The sequence below is a fragment of the Salvia miltiorrhiza genome, chromosome 2 (assembly GCF_028751815.1).
Source record: "Salvia miltiorrhiza cultivar Shanhuang (shh) chromosome 2, IMPLAD_Smil_shh, whole genome shotgun sequence".
In the NCBI taxonomy this organism is placed as follows: Eukaryota; Viridiplantae; Streptophyta; class Magnoliopsida; order Lamiales; family Lamiaceae; genus Salvia; species Salvia miltiorrhiza.
In genome coordinates, this window is record NC_080388.1 from 28,893,033 (window position 1) to 28,910,309 (window position 17,277).

A 17,277-nucleotide genomic window follows, 5' to 3' on the forward strand; every position below is an offset into this window, starting at 1 on the left:
ATGAAGTTTAACTCTGGTTTTGGCTATGACAACAACGCTAAAAAGTTCACGGCCCCGAATGAAGTTTGGGATGCATACTGTCAGGTAAACTTGTTAGGAATTATACTTTTAAAACAATGTTATTTAAATAATTTAGTTAATTAATAAATATATTCTTTATTATGTTAGGCTCACCCAAAAGATGCATACTTGCGCCATGGGAATTATCCGGATTATGAAGACTTGGAAATTGCTATTGGGAACGGTGTGGCGGTAGGGAAAAACTCAATTGGATTGGGTAGTGCTACTGATGCTAGGACACTAGGAGCTGATGAAAATAGAGTTCCGCACATAGAGGAGTTGCATTATGATACTGAAACTGAGGCGTTTGTAGGACTTACTCAAGACGATCCGCCATCATTCGGTTCCAAATCACCTTTGGTATTTTCTGAAGTGTCTGTGGAATCCACTCAGAGAAGAGCTCCCGCCAAAAGAAGTAGAGGCCAATTTGAGATAAATGCTGGTCACACTGAAAATAGTTCGCATCAGGAATTCATGGCAGAAATCAAGCCTCTTGGTGAAACGAGATACATATCTAGAGAACAAAGAAAGGGAAAAAACTTATACAACTTGGGATGCTATCAAAGAAATCCCAGATTTGACTCAAGACGTTCGCAACAAAGCATTTGACTTGCTTGATACCAAGTCCAAAAAAGATGGATTTTTTAGAATGAGTGTTGATGAACGTAAAAGTTGGATAACTTACAAGATTAGAAATTAGGGAATAGTGATGTTTTTTTTATACCATTTTATATGAGTACATTGTTTTGTTGGTTTTTTGTTTTAAGACTTTATTTTCTTCATTAATGAATAAGTATTTTTTTTTTTTTTTTGCATTTTTAGTCAATTGCTTTTATTATTATTTCAATTATTATTTCATTGTTTATATTGCAGCATGAATTATGAAGATAAAATTGAAAATGAAATTGAAGATGAAATGGAAGATGAACTTGATGATGAAATTGACACAAAAATGGAGCTTGAATTTTGTGATCAGGTTAGGCTTTTGATGGAGGCAACTAAGGCAATTATCATTTTATTGGGAAATATTATGATGATGCATCCGACCATTGACAACTCTTTGATGCGACGACCAAAAACTAGGGAAGGATTCCATTTTGTACGTAATATGCTCGATGGAGATCCAAACAGTTTTCGACAGTTATATAGAATGTATCCGGATGTCTTTATCAAATTATGCCAGATCATTAGAGAGAAAACTCATGTTCAAGATACACGATACACAACTGTTGAAGAAATGGTGGCAACATTCTTGATCATTGTTGGACACAACGATCGTTATTGTAATGTTCGTCAAAGGTTTGATCGTTCACATTTTGCTACTAGTCGGAACTTCAATAAAATCTTGAGAGCATTGAACACCATAGCACCGGACATGATGGTTAAGCCGACTACAACAATACCCGCTAAAATTCGGGAAAGTACAAGATTTAATCCTTTCTTTAAGGTATGAATTATTTCGATATTATATTGTTGTCATTGTAGTATATCAATTTTTTATGCTTTATTTGTATAACATATTCACTTTATTTTAGGATTGTATCGGAGCTATAGATGGAACTCATATCCCGGCCATGGTCACAGGCAGAGACGTAAGCAGTTATCGTAACCGTCATGGGGTGCAATCGCAAAATATTTTGGCAGCTTGCAACTTTGATTTGCAGTTCATCTATGTGCTTAATGGATGGGAAGGCTCGGCCCATGATTCAAAACTTTTAACTGACACATTATCCAGACCTAATGGACTTCATGTGCCTCAAGGTAAATATTTCCTAGTGGATTGTGGATTTGCTAATCGCTGTCAGTTTTTGGCTCCGATGCGTGGTGTTCGATATCATCTCAAAGATTTCGGTGGTCAAGGTCGTCACCCCAGAAATGCAGATGAGTTGTTCAATCTTCGACATGCATCATTGCGAAACATGATTGAACGAATTTCTGGAATCTTCAAATCACGATTCACAATTTTCAAAGCGGCTCCTCCATTTTCATTTCAAACACAAGCAGAGTTGGTATTGGCTTGTGCTGGATTACATAACTTTCTTCGAAAGGAGTGTCGTTCTGATGAATTTCCAATTGAAGATGAAGAAGAGAATGCTGCACCCGATGTTGAGAACGATGCAGACAATTTGGAATATCTTTCTCAAAGCCAGCTGTCTCAGAGGAATGAAGCTAATGCATGGAGAGCAAGTATTGCTAATGCTATGTGGGAAAAAAGGTCAACGTATGGAAACGATGGAAACGAATATGATGAGACTGAAGATAATGTCTAGGGAGGTGTTTTGATGGATTGTTATCCCGATGTCGTTGAATTATAATTTTTTTAAAATATGGATTTTGTCATATTTTTTTAATGGATTTTGATGAATTATATTTTATTTAATGGATGTTGATGAATTATATTTTTTGTATGAATATTTATGAAGTAGTTTGAACGAAAAAAACATGACTGAATTATAAATATAATCGAAGGCATGATCGACTATAGTGGAAATTAGGATTTATCAATTTTTTTGAGAATTTATTATTATATAATTAAATTCTATTAATTATAATTAGAATTTAAATAGTGTTAATAGGCAAAAGTGCCCCATTCCTTATTCATATTTTGAAAAATGCCCACCCTTATCATGGAAAGCAATCCATGCCCAAAATTACTAATTAACCCTTCTGTGGGTCAACATCAAATGTAATCATTTCGGTCTTCTTACACAATCTTACACATTTTTGAGTTTCAATGCATTTTTGCACAATAATGACCGAAATGATTACATTGAGTGCATGCAATAATTTTTTTTACACTGTATATATATATTGTTCATATCTTTAAATCGACCGGACCCTAATTAACACTTAAACAAAATATTAAATTAAATTCAGCAAAATAGTAAAAATTAATATAAAAATACCAATAGATAGAATACAAACTTTTATGTCGATATATCATCGATCCGGCCGGTAAAATGGCCAGAGAAATGTATCCGACCGGGTACATTTCAATTTTAAAATGACCCGGCCGGATACATTTTTCCTTGACAATTACCGGCCGGATCGATATTATTTAGGCATAAAATATTCTATTTTATTCAATTTCATAAAAAAAAAAATCAAGACGCTAATAATATATATCCATTCGTATCTATGTTAAATTTTTTATTTTTTTTTCCCTTTAATATCTTAATTTCAATACATATATTCTTTGAAATTATTTGTATATATATACCTCTATATATATTGTGTTATTCTTGAATGTTGATATATAGTACTATATAACACTATATATATCGTGTAAATCAATTGATATCTTTAAATCTAAAATATATATATATATATATATATATATATATATATATATATACTCAATATCCGTCCCAAATAAATGCATGCTTGTTACCCAAAAAAATCATGCATGTTACCGATACATAAAGGTAAAAATATCTTTCTTCAAAATTTGATTCCCTTTTGATAGACATAAAGCCGATTGTATCGGTCCGTTCACTTACTTTAAAATACTAGGGTTTTTGAACACTTTTTACTTCACCACACACCTCTATCGGCTTCTTCACTTTTACCCACCGAGAGAGAGAGTTCAAAAGATTGAAGCACCCTCGGACTCATCCATGGCATCTTCTTCACAGGTATTTATTTTTAATTTTCATGAAATTGAATAGAATAGAATAATGTATGCTAAAACACGATCGGTCCGGCCGGTGAAGTGGCCGGATAAATCGATCCGGCCGAGAACATTATTTAAATGAAACATACGGCCGGATCGATTTATCCGGCCACTTCACCAGCCGGACCGAGCGTGTTATTCCATTTTAATTAGTTGTATGTTTATATTAATCATTAGAAATTTACTGAATTTAATTTAATTATATTTGTTTAAGTAATCATTATTGAATTATTATTGCGAGTTTTGCTGGGTATTACATTGCACTGTTTGTGTGGTTTTTGTGTAATTTAATAAAATAAAGTATTTTGTGCCTATAGAGAAACTATCCGGCCGGTACTATGCCCGGAATAATGCGTCCGGCCGGAACAGTTTCAATCTGAAATGTACCCGGCCGGATACATTGTACCGGACACTTCACCGGCCGGGTAGTGTCTTTTTAGGCATAAAATACTTTACTAAATATATCTGTATGTTTACGTTAATTATTGAAACTGTTATTTTACTGAAACTGTTATTGTTTAATTATTGAAACTCTTATGTTTAATTATTGAAACTGTTATTAAATAATTATATTTAATTGTTTAATTATTAATTATTGAAACTGTTATTGCTTGGTTTAGGAATTAAATTGCAGTTTTTTAATATTTTACTGAATTTAATTAAATTGCTTGGTATTAATTGCAGTTTAATAATTTACTGAATTTTTACTGAATTTAATATTAAATTGCTGAATTACTCGAATTTTACTGAATTTAATTTTAAATGTTTTAATATTTTACTGAATTTTACGATTTTACTTGAATTTTACTATTTTACTGAATTACTGAATTTTAATATTATTTAATTTAATTGCTTGGTATTAATTAATTTCGCCTCTTTTTTAATTATGCCTATTTGTATTATTTTTAAATATTTTACTGAATTTAATATGTTTTCATTTTGTAAATGAATAGGCGAATGTCCCATATCTTCGTCGCGACACTATAGACCAGACGGAGGTTGCTATCAGCACCTACTATAGGGATTCACATTTTCCGGAGCTGGTTGAAACTTTAAATGTGGTCGGCGAACAGTGCAATTCAGATTTATTGGGAAGATTTAGAGCATCATGTTTTGGGCATTTCACTGATTGGAGGCCCGGCCCGAAGAGCAATAAAGCATTACACCAGATTGTATCGAGGCAGATTGAGTCAGAAGAAAATGAGATGTGCTTCTATTTGTGCGGAGCACGAGTCAGATTTTCCCCTGCGGACTACGCATTAGTGACTGGGCTCAATTTCGGGGGATCGAGGTTCGATGCGACGTTACAGCACGACTGCAGTCGCGTGGAGGCATACCGACAATTCTGCGGTACGCGAAGCATGACCATACAGTCGCTCATCAAACGCGTGTGCGATTTGGATCGTCGAGTGGATGATGAGGATGGGAGCCTGTACCTTCGTGCTGTCCTCGTGTGTGTGGCTCACACCCTTGTTCTTGGGTTGGATACGCGGGTACAGCCGTGGCTTTGGGCTTTGGTGGATGATCTGGCTACATTTGATAGATTCCCCTGGGGCGCGTATTCGTATAAGATGTTATGCAATTATACGCATGAGATAGGAACCGGCGAGAAGTATCACTTCTACGGTCCTTCGTGGGCTTTATATGTCTGGGCATTGGAGCGCGTCCCGGGCTTTGGACACATGGTCGCAGCATCTAGCGGTGATCCGACAGCGCACCCTCGGTGTTTGAGATGGACTTTCAGGGGTAAGCCCCGGCTTCACGGTCTGCGCGATCTATTCGAGGGACAGGTAATCAGTTATTTAAGATTTAGTGTTTCACCGTTACTGGTTTTACTTATGTTCTAATATATTATCTTTGTTGCTTTCTAGGGTGGTGTCCTGCCCCTGGAGCCCGATGGTGACGATCTGTCGAATCACTACTTCATATCAGCGCTGACACCGGGCGAACTCTCGGTGAGCTTCAGGCCCCCCGACAACCCATTAGCTCGGGGTGTCCAATTTCCACAGCAGACCGGAGCCCGTGTTGTGGAGGAGCGCGGGGACGAGGAGGATGTACCTAGTCAACCTCGTATGACTCGCAGTCACAGTGTTCGGGGCCCTGTGAGGGATGCTCGACCCCACGAGCCGGCTCGTCATTCAGTAGATCCGGGCAAGCGCCTAGCGCCGCATACTTCTTCATCGTCGAGCGGATCTCGGTCTGTATCCAGTCCCAGCGAGGGTGAGGTGGACCGTAAGTGGGTGAAGAAGACGATCCGTCAGGAGATTAAGAAGGCCTTCGGCAAATTCGTGGATAAACTGAAGGGCAAGGGTAAAAAGGATAGGTGCAAGAAGAGCAAACATTTCCCAGTGCCCGACTCCCCTAATGATGATGACCAGCGACGGTCCCCTGATGATTACCAGCCACGGTCTCCTCCACAGCGACGGTCTCCTCCACCCAGTGCTTCAGGGCCCGACGCTTCAGGGCCAAGTGTTTCACGTCCCTGCGACGACGACCCCTGCGATGAGGAACCACGCCATCCAGAGACCCAGGCCTACCCATCACGCCCTTCAGATTATGCCCATTCCCGCCCAGCAGAGACCCCGGATTACAACGAGCAGTGGCGGGCCATGAATCAGTCTGTTCAGGGCGACTACACACCGACAGCGCAGACTTTTGACTGGTCGACCCAGGTCTACCCTCATTGGTCTTCCCCATTCCTGAAGCCGCAGTATAGCACAGAGACCCCGATATTCTTTGCTGAACCGCTCACTTCTATTGCACCACATGAGTGGGGACAGTCCAGTTCGGCAGGGCAGGCTCAGACGGAGGAGCCTGAGCCACAGGCAGAGCAGCCACAGGTACTGCTGCTGCAGCACCCAGAGCAGCCGCCGGCAGAGTAGCCGCCAGCAGAGCTCCCGCGTCGCAGTCAGAGGGTGAGGCGTCCGTCTAACTTTCAGAGATCGCCTTGGGTTAATAGCCAAATGCCACGTCCAGTGACACAAAACTGCAGTGACCATTATGAGAAGTGGATGGCTAGGTGTCGAGAGGGTAGGCGTGGTGAGATTTATGTCAAGGCAAGTGGTGGTTTGCGGGAGTACGACGACTTCGCGCGGGTGGATAATGTCAGCCAGGAATTCTCGACTGGGGTAAATAATCTATTGATTTTAACATTGTTAAATTACTGTCTACTAACTTATTGATTTTAACTTTGTTGCAGGATATTGACTTGTATTTCTTGAGCTTGAGAAATAGACTTCGAGGTTTCCTGGATTTACTGGATGACGTAGATATGAATAACACAATCATAGTAGACACAGATTGGTTTGTAAGTAAACTTTCATTATTTATATGTTTTCATTGGTGCGGATATAAATTATTAATTACTTATTTGATCTGTAGATATACCTCAAGAAAGAGTGGGACGCTCTATTGGATAAGTGGGCAGGAAGTGAGTTCGGCCCCAAGGAGTTTCATGTATTGACTAGTACAGCAATGGCTGATGATTGGCAGCCTGCTATAGACTGGATCTGCCAAGTACGTGGAAAATCACTTAAGGGCCATGAACTTCCTCCTGATCATATAGGATGGATGGATGCCGCACAGGTTATCAGTTAAACAATTAATGTTACTTGTCATTTGTGATTTATCGTTGTTTCTTATCAATTTGTTGTGGTTTGTCATAGGTTCTCATGCCAGTCATAATTGGCCACCATTTTATCCTATGTCGGATTCGGTTAGGAGACGCCGTTTGCGAGGTCTATGACCCAGTATTCCACAAGCTAACACCTCGACAACAGAATGATCGAGTTGGTGATTTATTACCTTTACTGAGATTGTTGCCAGTTGTCCTTCAGGTGTCGAGGTGGCTAGATGACACATCCATTGATTCGACAGTGGCAAAGAGCAAGTGGCCACTTATGACGGCAGTGTTTGCTCCAGCGGAGGTTCAGTTTCACCAGCAGGACTCTGTCAGCTGCGGGCCTTTCGTCTGCATGTATGCTGAACGACTGATATCTGGCTCTCCATCCATTGAGTGGGGTAATAGCAACGTGGCGGCATATAGGGCCAAGATTGCTAGATCTATATTTTCGTTGTGTGAAACTTGGAATGCCCGTACCAGACGACTTGGTTTTGCATAGTTTTGTATATTGTTACATTAATGTGTGCTTCTATTTGGTTATTCGTGTAGCATTATTTCCAGTAAATCATTCCAGCTTAGCGAATAATAAGATAATTCAAACAATATCATTAACTGTTACAGCACACAAATACATCCCACTACTCCCTGGGCTCAGTCGCCCTGCCAGCGCACGTTCTCTTGCTGTGTCCTTCTTCATGGCAGATGCTGCACTTCTTTGGTTTACGACGCCTGATACTAGAAGACTCATCTGCTTGTGTGCTGCTGCCTTCACCACCACCTCGATGTCTACCTTCTTTTGGGCGCCCCGCTTGACCTTTTACAATCAGAGGTAATACAACCTGCTCAGCGATGTGCTCGGGAACCAACCACTGGCGTCTCGGCGGGAGATTATTAACTTCGCGTGAGTAAGTATCGATAAGAAAGTCATTCGTGTAGTACGAGTCTACATACTCCGCGATCGTATCACCGGCTTCACTATAAAAACAAACAAACTCCGATAGTAATCAATATAACGAACATTAGAACATATTTACATTTCAATGAACCCGACAGTAATCATTTCATGATCGTACCTTATTGCAGCGATTGAATGAGAACAGGGCAGTTGGTCTAGCTGAAATACTCGACATTCGCATTTTTTCTTCTCCAGATCCACCTTGAAGCTTCTGTCAGCAGTTTGCACCTTATACTTCATGCCACTCAACCTTTGTGCAGTGTATCGACGACTTTTTTGGACTTCAATAGCTACCCTTTTACCAGCCTCAGCAGTCAAGCCTTGCTCGATTTGTTGTGCAGCCCTTAGTCGCTCGCTGAACCATTTCTCAATAACAATTCTGATTGCCTCTAACATCGAGCATATAGGAAGTCTTCTTGCCCACAACAATCTGGAATTAAAAGCTTCAGCAGCATTTGATGTCATAAAACTGTAGCGTCGCACAGGCATAGGACATATCGAACGAGCCCACTTCTCCGGCCCAATCCCCATTAGTTTATCGTACGCAGCTCTCTTCATAAACTTCAGGGCGTTCATAGCCCTATTGAAGTCGGACTTCTCGTACGCAAATGCAGCTTGTCGATACACCTCGACCACTGCCTTACCGTAATGCTTCAGGTTATTTTGCAAATGGTAGTAGCATAGGCCGTGGGTTGCATTTGGTAACTCATTCCTGATAGCATTGGCAATGGAGATATGCTGATCAGAGACAATCAAAAGTTCATTGGCTTGGCCATAAACACGTCGAATGCGTGACATGAAATAAGTCCACGATTCATCGTTTTCTTTCGGGCCAACACCATACGCGAGTGGGAACAAACTCTCGTTGCCGTCCTTCGTCACTGCAACAAACAAAATACCCCTATTCTTGCCCTTCAAGTGTGTGCCATCGACGACAATCACTGGCCGTAAGCTGAACATGAAAGGGGTAGCCGAAGCTGCAAGAGCAACAAATAAGTGTTTGAATCGGCCATCATCGTCAACTTCCCACTCCACCATCGAACCGGGATTGGATTGTCTCAACATGTATAAGTACTTGGGCAGCATCTCGAAGGACTGATCATGTCGACCATAAACCATCTCAGTGGCTCGATTACGGGCTCGCAATGCAACATCGTACTTGATCTGTACGCCAAACTCACGTCGCAGCTCCAGCTGGATGGCCTTCGGCTTCAAGATCTCGCAATCGTCGTGTATCTTCTGTGCTAAATATGCTGCGACGACTTTTGCGGGGGCCTTTATTCGCGCTACGCGCCCTAGCTCACCGTCGCATGAGTGCTCATTGGTGAACTTATACACTCCCCAAATGGCTCCATCTTGTGACGATGCATGAAGCTTGAAGGGGCACGTATCTGAATGCTTGCATTTGAAGTAGACTCGTCTGCTGTCTGATTTGCTGACAGAAAATTCCTTGCCCTGCTTCATGTTCCACAGACCGATTGCAACGATCAGATCATCTTTGCTATTGAAATACATATTCTTTGACAACTCCCGAGGCAGTAGCTGATAATCTTCAATATCCACAAGTGCCGCTGCGGCGTCCAACGGGATAACCGGAACTAACCAATTAGTTAGTTCATCTGCTCCAGGAACCTGTTCGTCATCATCCTCGTCGATCTGCAAATTCTGCCAACCTGCATATTCAATCCCCGCCCTTCTCACGTTCTCTGGCTCCGACAAGTCTTCAGAGGCGCTTGTATCAGTCTCGGCTTCAGACGATGGAACATAATCTTCATCTACATTACCAGCATCCTCCACAAACTGAGGCTCGTACGTATATTGATCATCAGCTGGACCCCAACAACGATCAGTTATTGGGCGATCGTACTGGTACGTATTTGGCTCATCCCATGAAGGCCAACCCGTTGACTGATCATTACCCCAAGTGACCGACGGTTCAACACTTTGTTGCGCCGGTGAATCTCCGGCTGATAGGTCTAAATAAGCATATCTTTGGATTGCTTCCAATCCGTCCCCACCTTCGAATGTTGCACTGGATTCACCTCCATACCCGGAAGATTGAGGGAGATCGAACGAAGGAACATACACTCCTCCACTGTAATCGTCTTCGACAACATAAATCTCAGGAAAATGTGGCTGGGACGCCAGCAACTGAAGCAAATCATTGTCATCGGCAAGAATATTTTTACTGTATACCCTGCCATTTAATCTCTTCGTCAAATAATACAAGCTGTAATTAGTGCTCAATGAATTCTCCATCATCAGGTAATTTATCATGTACACCGTACTGGCCATTGTGTCTCCGAAAATATGCAAATTCTTAGAAGAGCCGCCGATGTACTCATAACCATTGAAGGCACCTCCATAATTAACCACAAAGTATCTCCCATATTCATTCATCTACAGAAAAAATAATAAATAAATAAATATATGATGTAAATGGAATAAAATGTTAAAATACAACATATAACATGTTAATACACTCGAAAAACATCTATCCGCCCGGGGAAGTATCCGAGGAAATGTGTCCAGCCGTGTATTACATGATACATAATTACACACGGCCGGACAAATTTTCAAGGACACTTGTCCGGGCGGATACATAATTTTCGAGCATATTAACATGAGTTATGTAGCAATATATATGTATAGAACTAAAATGCAACTAATAATTACTAATTAATACTTTAAAACATGATAGAATTTGCTCTAATTCACATGTATTTCCTTCAAACGTGGCTTTAAATCATAGTATGCTATAATATGCTAATAATTCACAGAAGCATATAGGATCAAACAAAACATTGAAAATAAACAATAACCAACTTAAATTACATTTCAAACGTAAAATGACATACCTTTAAACGTTCGGATGAGAGAATTCACAAATAATAGCTTCACCACTTGGAAAATATTAGAATTTCTAATGAGTTTGAGTGTTTTTTCACTTTGAGTGTTCGGATGAGAGGATGAGCGAATTCACTCATATATAAACAAAGTTTCCTTCATTTCACGTGAATTTCAATGAAATTAGAGTGTTTGACATGAATACTTTACTGACAAAGCTATTTCACATCATATTTGTCGTTTATCATCAATTTAAAAAAAAAATTATGTCCCTTAATTGAAGGCTAATTAATCGATGGAATATAAATACAAAAAATTAACACAATCCATATTAGCACTCAAAACACACATAGGAACCAAAAAAACATCTATCCGACCGGAACATGTATGTGTCCGCCCGAAAAAACTTATGTCCGGTCGGACACTTTGTTTTTCCGGTCGAACGCGTTTTTGTTTTTTTCCAATGTGTGTTTTGAGTGCTAATATCGATTGTGTTAATTTTTAGTATTTATTTTCCATCGATTAATTAGCCTACGATTTACTTGTAAAACCTTCGATTTTAATTCAAAAATAAATAAATATTATTTTCTCTGTCAGTATTTCACATGTTCCAACACTTATTTGACCGATTTCAATGTTTAAATTGATGAATTGATGTTTTTCTTACACTTTAACAACTTTTGTCATAGATGTGTAAGAACTTTTGCGGAAAACAATGCACATCCATCACATTCAAAGGGCATTTTCGGTTCTTCACTTATTTAGGGCATGTAGTGCTTTACATAGTAAGAGAGGGCATTTTTCAAATTATTCATAAGAGAAGGGGCACTTTAAATTTCGCCTCATTTAAATATATCGAAACTGGCATGGCATGAACTGCAGAGACCCAGCGGCCGCTGGGTCCTAGCAGTTCATGCCATGCCAAGTTTCTGCTCGATCCTATTTTGCTCAAGTTTCTGCTCGATCCTATTTTGCTCAAAATAAAGTGATATAGTAGATTGTAGCATAATTCAGAGTCTTCCAATATTTCAATATTTGGAGATGGTTTGATAATGTTCAAAATAATATACTAAAAGAGTTATACTTTATTCATATATAATCATCAAGCTGCACGAATGTCCATTCATCATAGTACAAAATGAAAAGTAAGAAACAAGATGAGAAATGTCAATATCCTTTGTAGGGAACGCACCAAACCAAAGAATGAATTCATAAAACAAATAACAGAATTCATCATAACACAAATTTATAGTTGAAATCCAATTTCAAATAAAAACTCAAATTTAAAAAAAATAATCATCCAAAATAATAAAACAATCCAAACATTCATCCAAAATTTAAAATTTAAACAAATCACCCACGAGGTCTCCACGCCTCCCACTGACGCTGTAACTCGGCTATCTGCTGGTCTTGTGCATCAAATCGGGCATTCATATCTTGCCTCAATGATCCAATTGAAGCGTCGAAATGATCACGGAATGAAGTCAAATCATCATGAAATCGTTGATATAGTAATCTCCCGACATTGAACCACCAGCTTGTTGATCTTCATTGCTCCTTTCTTCTTCCTGTTGATCTTCATCTTCGTTATCTTCTTCTTCATTCCCACCAGCTGCGGATGATGTGCCGGCCCCAGAATCACCAAAATTGGGAGGACGACGGCCAGCTGCAATGTTGGAGTGAACAAACGATCTAACACACTGCCTTTTTGCATGAGGAACTATAGTGAATCTATCATAAATCAACTGAGCTCCTTTCAGCTCACTAAAATCAATGAATTCAGGCTTGATTTCCTCATGCCATCCTGTGCGTCCTCGGTGTTAGGTAGAACTCCAAATGCATGTGCCAAACCAGTGACAATGGGACAAAAAGAAGCATGGGCAGAAGACCGTTTCTGCATTTGAGTCATAGCCGACCAAATAAATTGTGAAATGCAAACTTTTGTGCCATTTAAAGCACAAGACAACAGGAACACTTCATTTGCATTCACTTTATTTGCCTGCTCCTTTCCAGACACATTATATGCAAGAAAGTTGTGCACTATGACCAATGTCGGATCTTTAATGAATCCATTCGGCGTACCAGATGAATTCCAATTATCAAACCCCGTCAATTCAGTCCAAACTTGATTTGCATTGAATGACCGAGGTCTCTCAGATTCCCCACTAGAAGAAAATCCAAATATAGCTTTCATTCTTGCCAAACTAACAGTATACTCCCTCTCATTCATCATAACTGTAATTTTCTTCTTATCACCACGCACATACATAGTAGTTAAGAATTCATAACAGAGAGGATCATATCCAGAAAAATTAATATTCCTAGCAAAAGTATTCATTCCCAAATTCTTCAACAATCTCATTACTCTACCCTCAAGTCGAAGATCCTTAATCAAATCCAAATCTAAATAATGAGGAGTAGTAATCTCTGATTCGTTAAACTTTTTAAATACAGTGCCCTCCCATTCAGAATTCAATTGAAAGGGACACATGTGCCTTTCCGAGAGATCTTCCTCCTCATCTTCCTGCTCCGAATATTCTTGCTCCGAATATTCCTCTTCCATATCTTCCTCTCTCCTGATCATGTTGGCGTTTTTTGTTCGCGGCATATTGTCTGTTGTCAACGGTCGTTGGGCTGGGTGGCAGCATTCGCGCGGTGGAGATAGGAGGCAACAGTCGTTGGGTTGGGTGGGAAGAGGAGGTGTGTGCGGCTGCGTTTGGAGTTGGAGGAAATAACAAAATTAGGTGTGAGGTGGAGCGCGGTGGAGATGAGAGGCAGCGGACAAAATGGAAAGAAGGAGAAAATGGCGGTGGCTGGAGAGCTGTGGTTCGCGGATGGAAATGGAGGAGGGCTGCGGGCCTGCGGCGCAAATGGAAATGGAGGAAAATAGAGTTAGGGCACCCAGCGGCCGCTCAAACATATATATATATCACACAATGCCAGCGCTCGCTGGGTATCCAGCGCTCGTGTGATGCTAGCGGCCGCTGGCTTTGTTTCTATCGCCCGTTAAAGCCCAGCGATGGCTGTATTTGCAGAATTCAAATCCAAAAATATCGCGTCAAAGTCTTGCAAATTCATTAAAAATCTAATCAAGAATTCATTCAAAATCATGAAGATTCTGTCAGAATTCTATGAACTTTTAGAATCCACGGACTTTTAAAATCTATAAAAATCCGGAACGAATACACCCCCTAAGAGTGGATAATTTTTAAATTTTAATCTTAGTGACAGTTTATTCATTTAACACAAAAAGTGGATAATTTTTAAAATTTTTATTTAAGTGGATAAATTTTAAGTTTACTTAAAAAAAATGGCTATTTTCATATATCGACTCAAATACAAATGTGGAATTAATGGCCAACACAAGACATCCTATTACAATTGAATTCATCTTGTATGTATGTTCTACATGTTAAAATTAACAGTAAATTATGAGATCAAAAGTTCAAAAGTGGTGGTCGTCAAATGTGCAGATAGTCGGTTGTATGATCTGCTGATTAGTAAGCCAATGATCCCGAAAAGTCTACTGATGAATCAACAGAAGATAATAATTAGAAGTGTTATATGATGAAACACTAGATATGTCATCTGACGTTGGACAGAATAGTGAGATGCTACACCAGTAAAAGCAGTTATGTTTTCTCTTCTATAAATAAGGTTGTTAATTAGCGTAGATAATTATAATGAAATTAGAGAGAAGAGAAAGGAAGAGAGTGACTTATTCTTCTGCTACCTTGTATTGAGTGAAAAGATTTTTAGAAATAAGATTTCAATACCTCTCTATGAAAGTAGGCAATTTGCCAAACCATGAAATCTTGTTCTTGAGTTTGTTAAATTCTTTATTAATTTCTACATTAACAACTTTTAAAATGACATAAAATAATAATTTAAGTTAATGTAGGGAAACATATATATAAGAGCATCCACATTGGTTGAGTCAGGCCATGACTCGTCCATACGCTGGGACCACTTATGAGTCAAGGTTTACATTGGCTCGACTCATCCTGCTGACTCTATAGAATTAGTTTTGATTTTTGGAATGACATCAATTTAAATAAAACAATTACAGTGAGCTGGACTCACTGTTAATAACATTTTAAATGGTTTAAAAAAAGTATTAGACATTACTAATGAGATGTTTTAATATAATAATTGAGACATTATTAATGGGAAAGTAATATTTATAGATATTTTTTTGGATAATGAAATTGCATAGAATATGCATATTATTCTACAGATTGCAGTTTCGAATTCATGGTTTTCTCTTTAATAAAAAGGCCCAAATATAAACTTTGCAATAATTAAGCGACAAAGTGGTGTTTGCAAATATTTGTCTACCTCAACAGAGGTGCTAAATTTTGGGAAAACAGTGAAAGTGAAGAATGAAGTAATATCAAAAGTTGTGAGTGCTTGTAATGTAAATGGGTTGCTAGAATAAATCATGAAGTACTTCCATTTTGCTATAAATTTAATAGTTATCAAAGTCATTGGGCTGAGACAAAAAGAAAATTTCAGCATGGGCTGCCCAGCCTGAGCCAGGCCAGATTGTATTTGACACTTCTGCGAATCCCCAAATTGGGTGTTTTAAACTGATTCAATTGGCAAATGTTTAACTCTGCAGCTCTGCCCTTTGAAAATTGATCCAAATTGTGTATTCAATTTAACTTATGCCCTTCTGACAAAGATTTAACATATTTTGTGTGTGGACATTGTGTACATTCAATTTTGGACTCAAATTTTGGACTTTTTGCCTATTAAAATATATCTTGTGATACCATAAGCATTGTAATTTGTTCTTATTAGTATATTTTGTAATTTGACTTACCTTTGATAGTTGTGTAGCCCATCTTATTTTACTTATATTTGACATAGTTGTCCACTATGTCTATGAATATTGCTCTAGTACACGGTCTGAGACTGCACCTTCCTCTCCGGCCATCCAGAGAAAGGATCAGAACTTCAAAGGACATAGCAGGAAAGGCAACCGGGGATCTGCTAACTCTTGGCGGCCTATTCCCAAAGCCGTCGATGAGAAGCTTCATGAGGAGACTCCTCATATCGCTGATTCTCCTAATGAAACTGGGGCAAAGAACGTGGCTCCGGATCTTAGCGTCTCGACATCAAATTCCTTTGCTATTCTTGAGACTGAGGACCCTATAGACAATGGCAAAGGAATGAATTTGCAATCTGTGGATCATGGCACAGAATTTCAAGAGGGGGTGGTGGAAGAAGTGGATGAGGAGGTTGACACCGATACGGGCTCTCCGCCATCACCTCCTTTGAAGATTGATTCGGACTTGACTTCTCCTGCCCCGAGTTTTAGTGATGAGACGCCAGAGAAGGAGTTGCCTCCTCCTCGCGGCCGAGGGCGACCGAAGGGAGCTACAAAGAAGGGGAAGGTTCCTGATTCCTCGATCAAGCACCGACTCCGAAGTATTATAGAGCGTGGCCATGCTCTTTCAGCTAGCCGGGCTACTGGTGTTTTGCAGGAGGCCGTTAGTAACTCTACGGTGCCGGTGGAGTTTTTGAATAAGGTACAACATGTTCAATCTGGCGGAGCGATTCTGTAAAACTTTGTGATTCACTCCTCTTCCGATGCTGCCCGAGCTATGTCGGCGGTGGCCAAAAAGAAGAAATGGGGTGATATGTTGGATGATGATGATGTTGGGGACGAGAATGTTTTTTCTTAGCTTTCGTTCCTTTGTTTCGTATTCCCGCGGTGCTTTGTGAGGGATTCTTACACGGTTTTTGTTTTGAAAAATCTCCTCTGCTCTGACGCCTTGACTCCTCTGGCGCCTTGACCTCTTGCGCCTTGGCTCCTCTGGCGCCTTGGCTCCTCTGGCGCCTCGACTCCTCTGGCGCCTCGTCCCCTCTGGCGCCTCGTCCCCTCTGGCGCCTCGACCCCTCTGGCGCCTCGACCCCTCTGGCGCCTCGTCTCTTCTGGCGCCTCGACTCCTCTGGCGCCTCGACTCCTCTGGCGCCTCGACCCCTCTGGCGCCTCGACCCCTCTGGCGCCTCGTCTCTTCTGGCGCCTCGACTCCTCTGGCGCCTTGATTCCTCTGGCGCCCCGACTCCTCTGGCGCCTCCACCCCTCTAGCGCCTCGACTCCTCTGGCGCCTC

At 40.2% G+C, this 17,277-nt stretch overlaps 3 protein-coding genes across 3 annotated transcripts; 2 read left to right on the forward strand and 1 right to left on the reverse strand.

Annotated features, from left to right (window-relative positions):
* Positions 1-2,330, forward strand: LOC131008247 (uncharacterized). The gene is made up of 5 exons (XM_057935138.1): positions 1-84; positions 169-556; positions 948-1,063; positions 1,244-1,507; positions 1,596-2,330. Exons 1-5 carry the CDS (start codon positions 1-3, stop codon positions 2,328-2,330), a joined length of 1,587 nt encoding a protein of 528 aa, XP_057791121.1.
* Positions 2,331-3,459: 1,129 nt separating this feature from the next.
* LOC131008249 (uncharacterized) lies at positions 3,460-6,615 on the forward strand. Its single transcript, XM_057935139.1, has 3 exons — positions 3,460-3,695; positions 4,687-5,523; positions 5,605-6,615. Exons 1-3 carry the CDS (start codon positions 3,678-3,680, stop codon positions 6,613-6,615), a joined length of 1,866 nt encoding a protein of 621 aa, XP_057791122.1. The 5' UTR covers positions 3,460-3,677.
* A 1,239-nt stretch (positions 6,616-7,854) lies between these two features.
* Positions 7,855-10,808, reverse strand: LOC131013224 (uncharacterized). The gene is made up of 2 exons (XM_057941298.1): positions 8,429-10,808; positions 7,855-8,330 (listed from the first exon to the last, which is right to left on the reverse strand). Exons 1-2 carry the CDS (start codon positions 10,708-10,710, stop codon positions 7,994-7,996), a joined length of 2,619 nt encoding a protein of 872 aa, XP_057797281.1. The 5' UTR covers positions 10,711-10,808; the 3' UTR covers positions 7,855-7,993.
* Between the last annotated feature and the right edge of the window lie 6,469 nt (positions 10,809-17,277).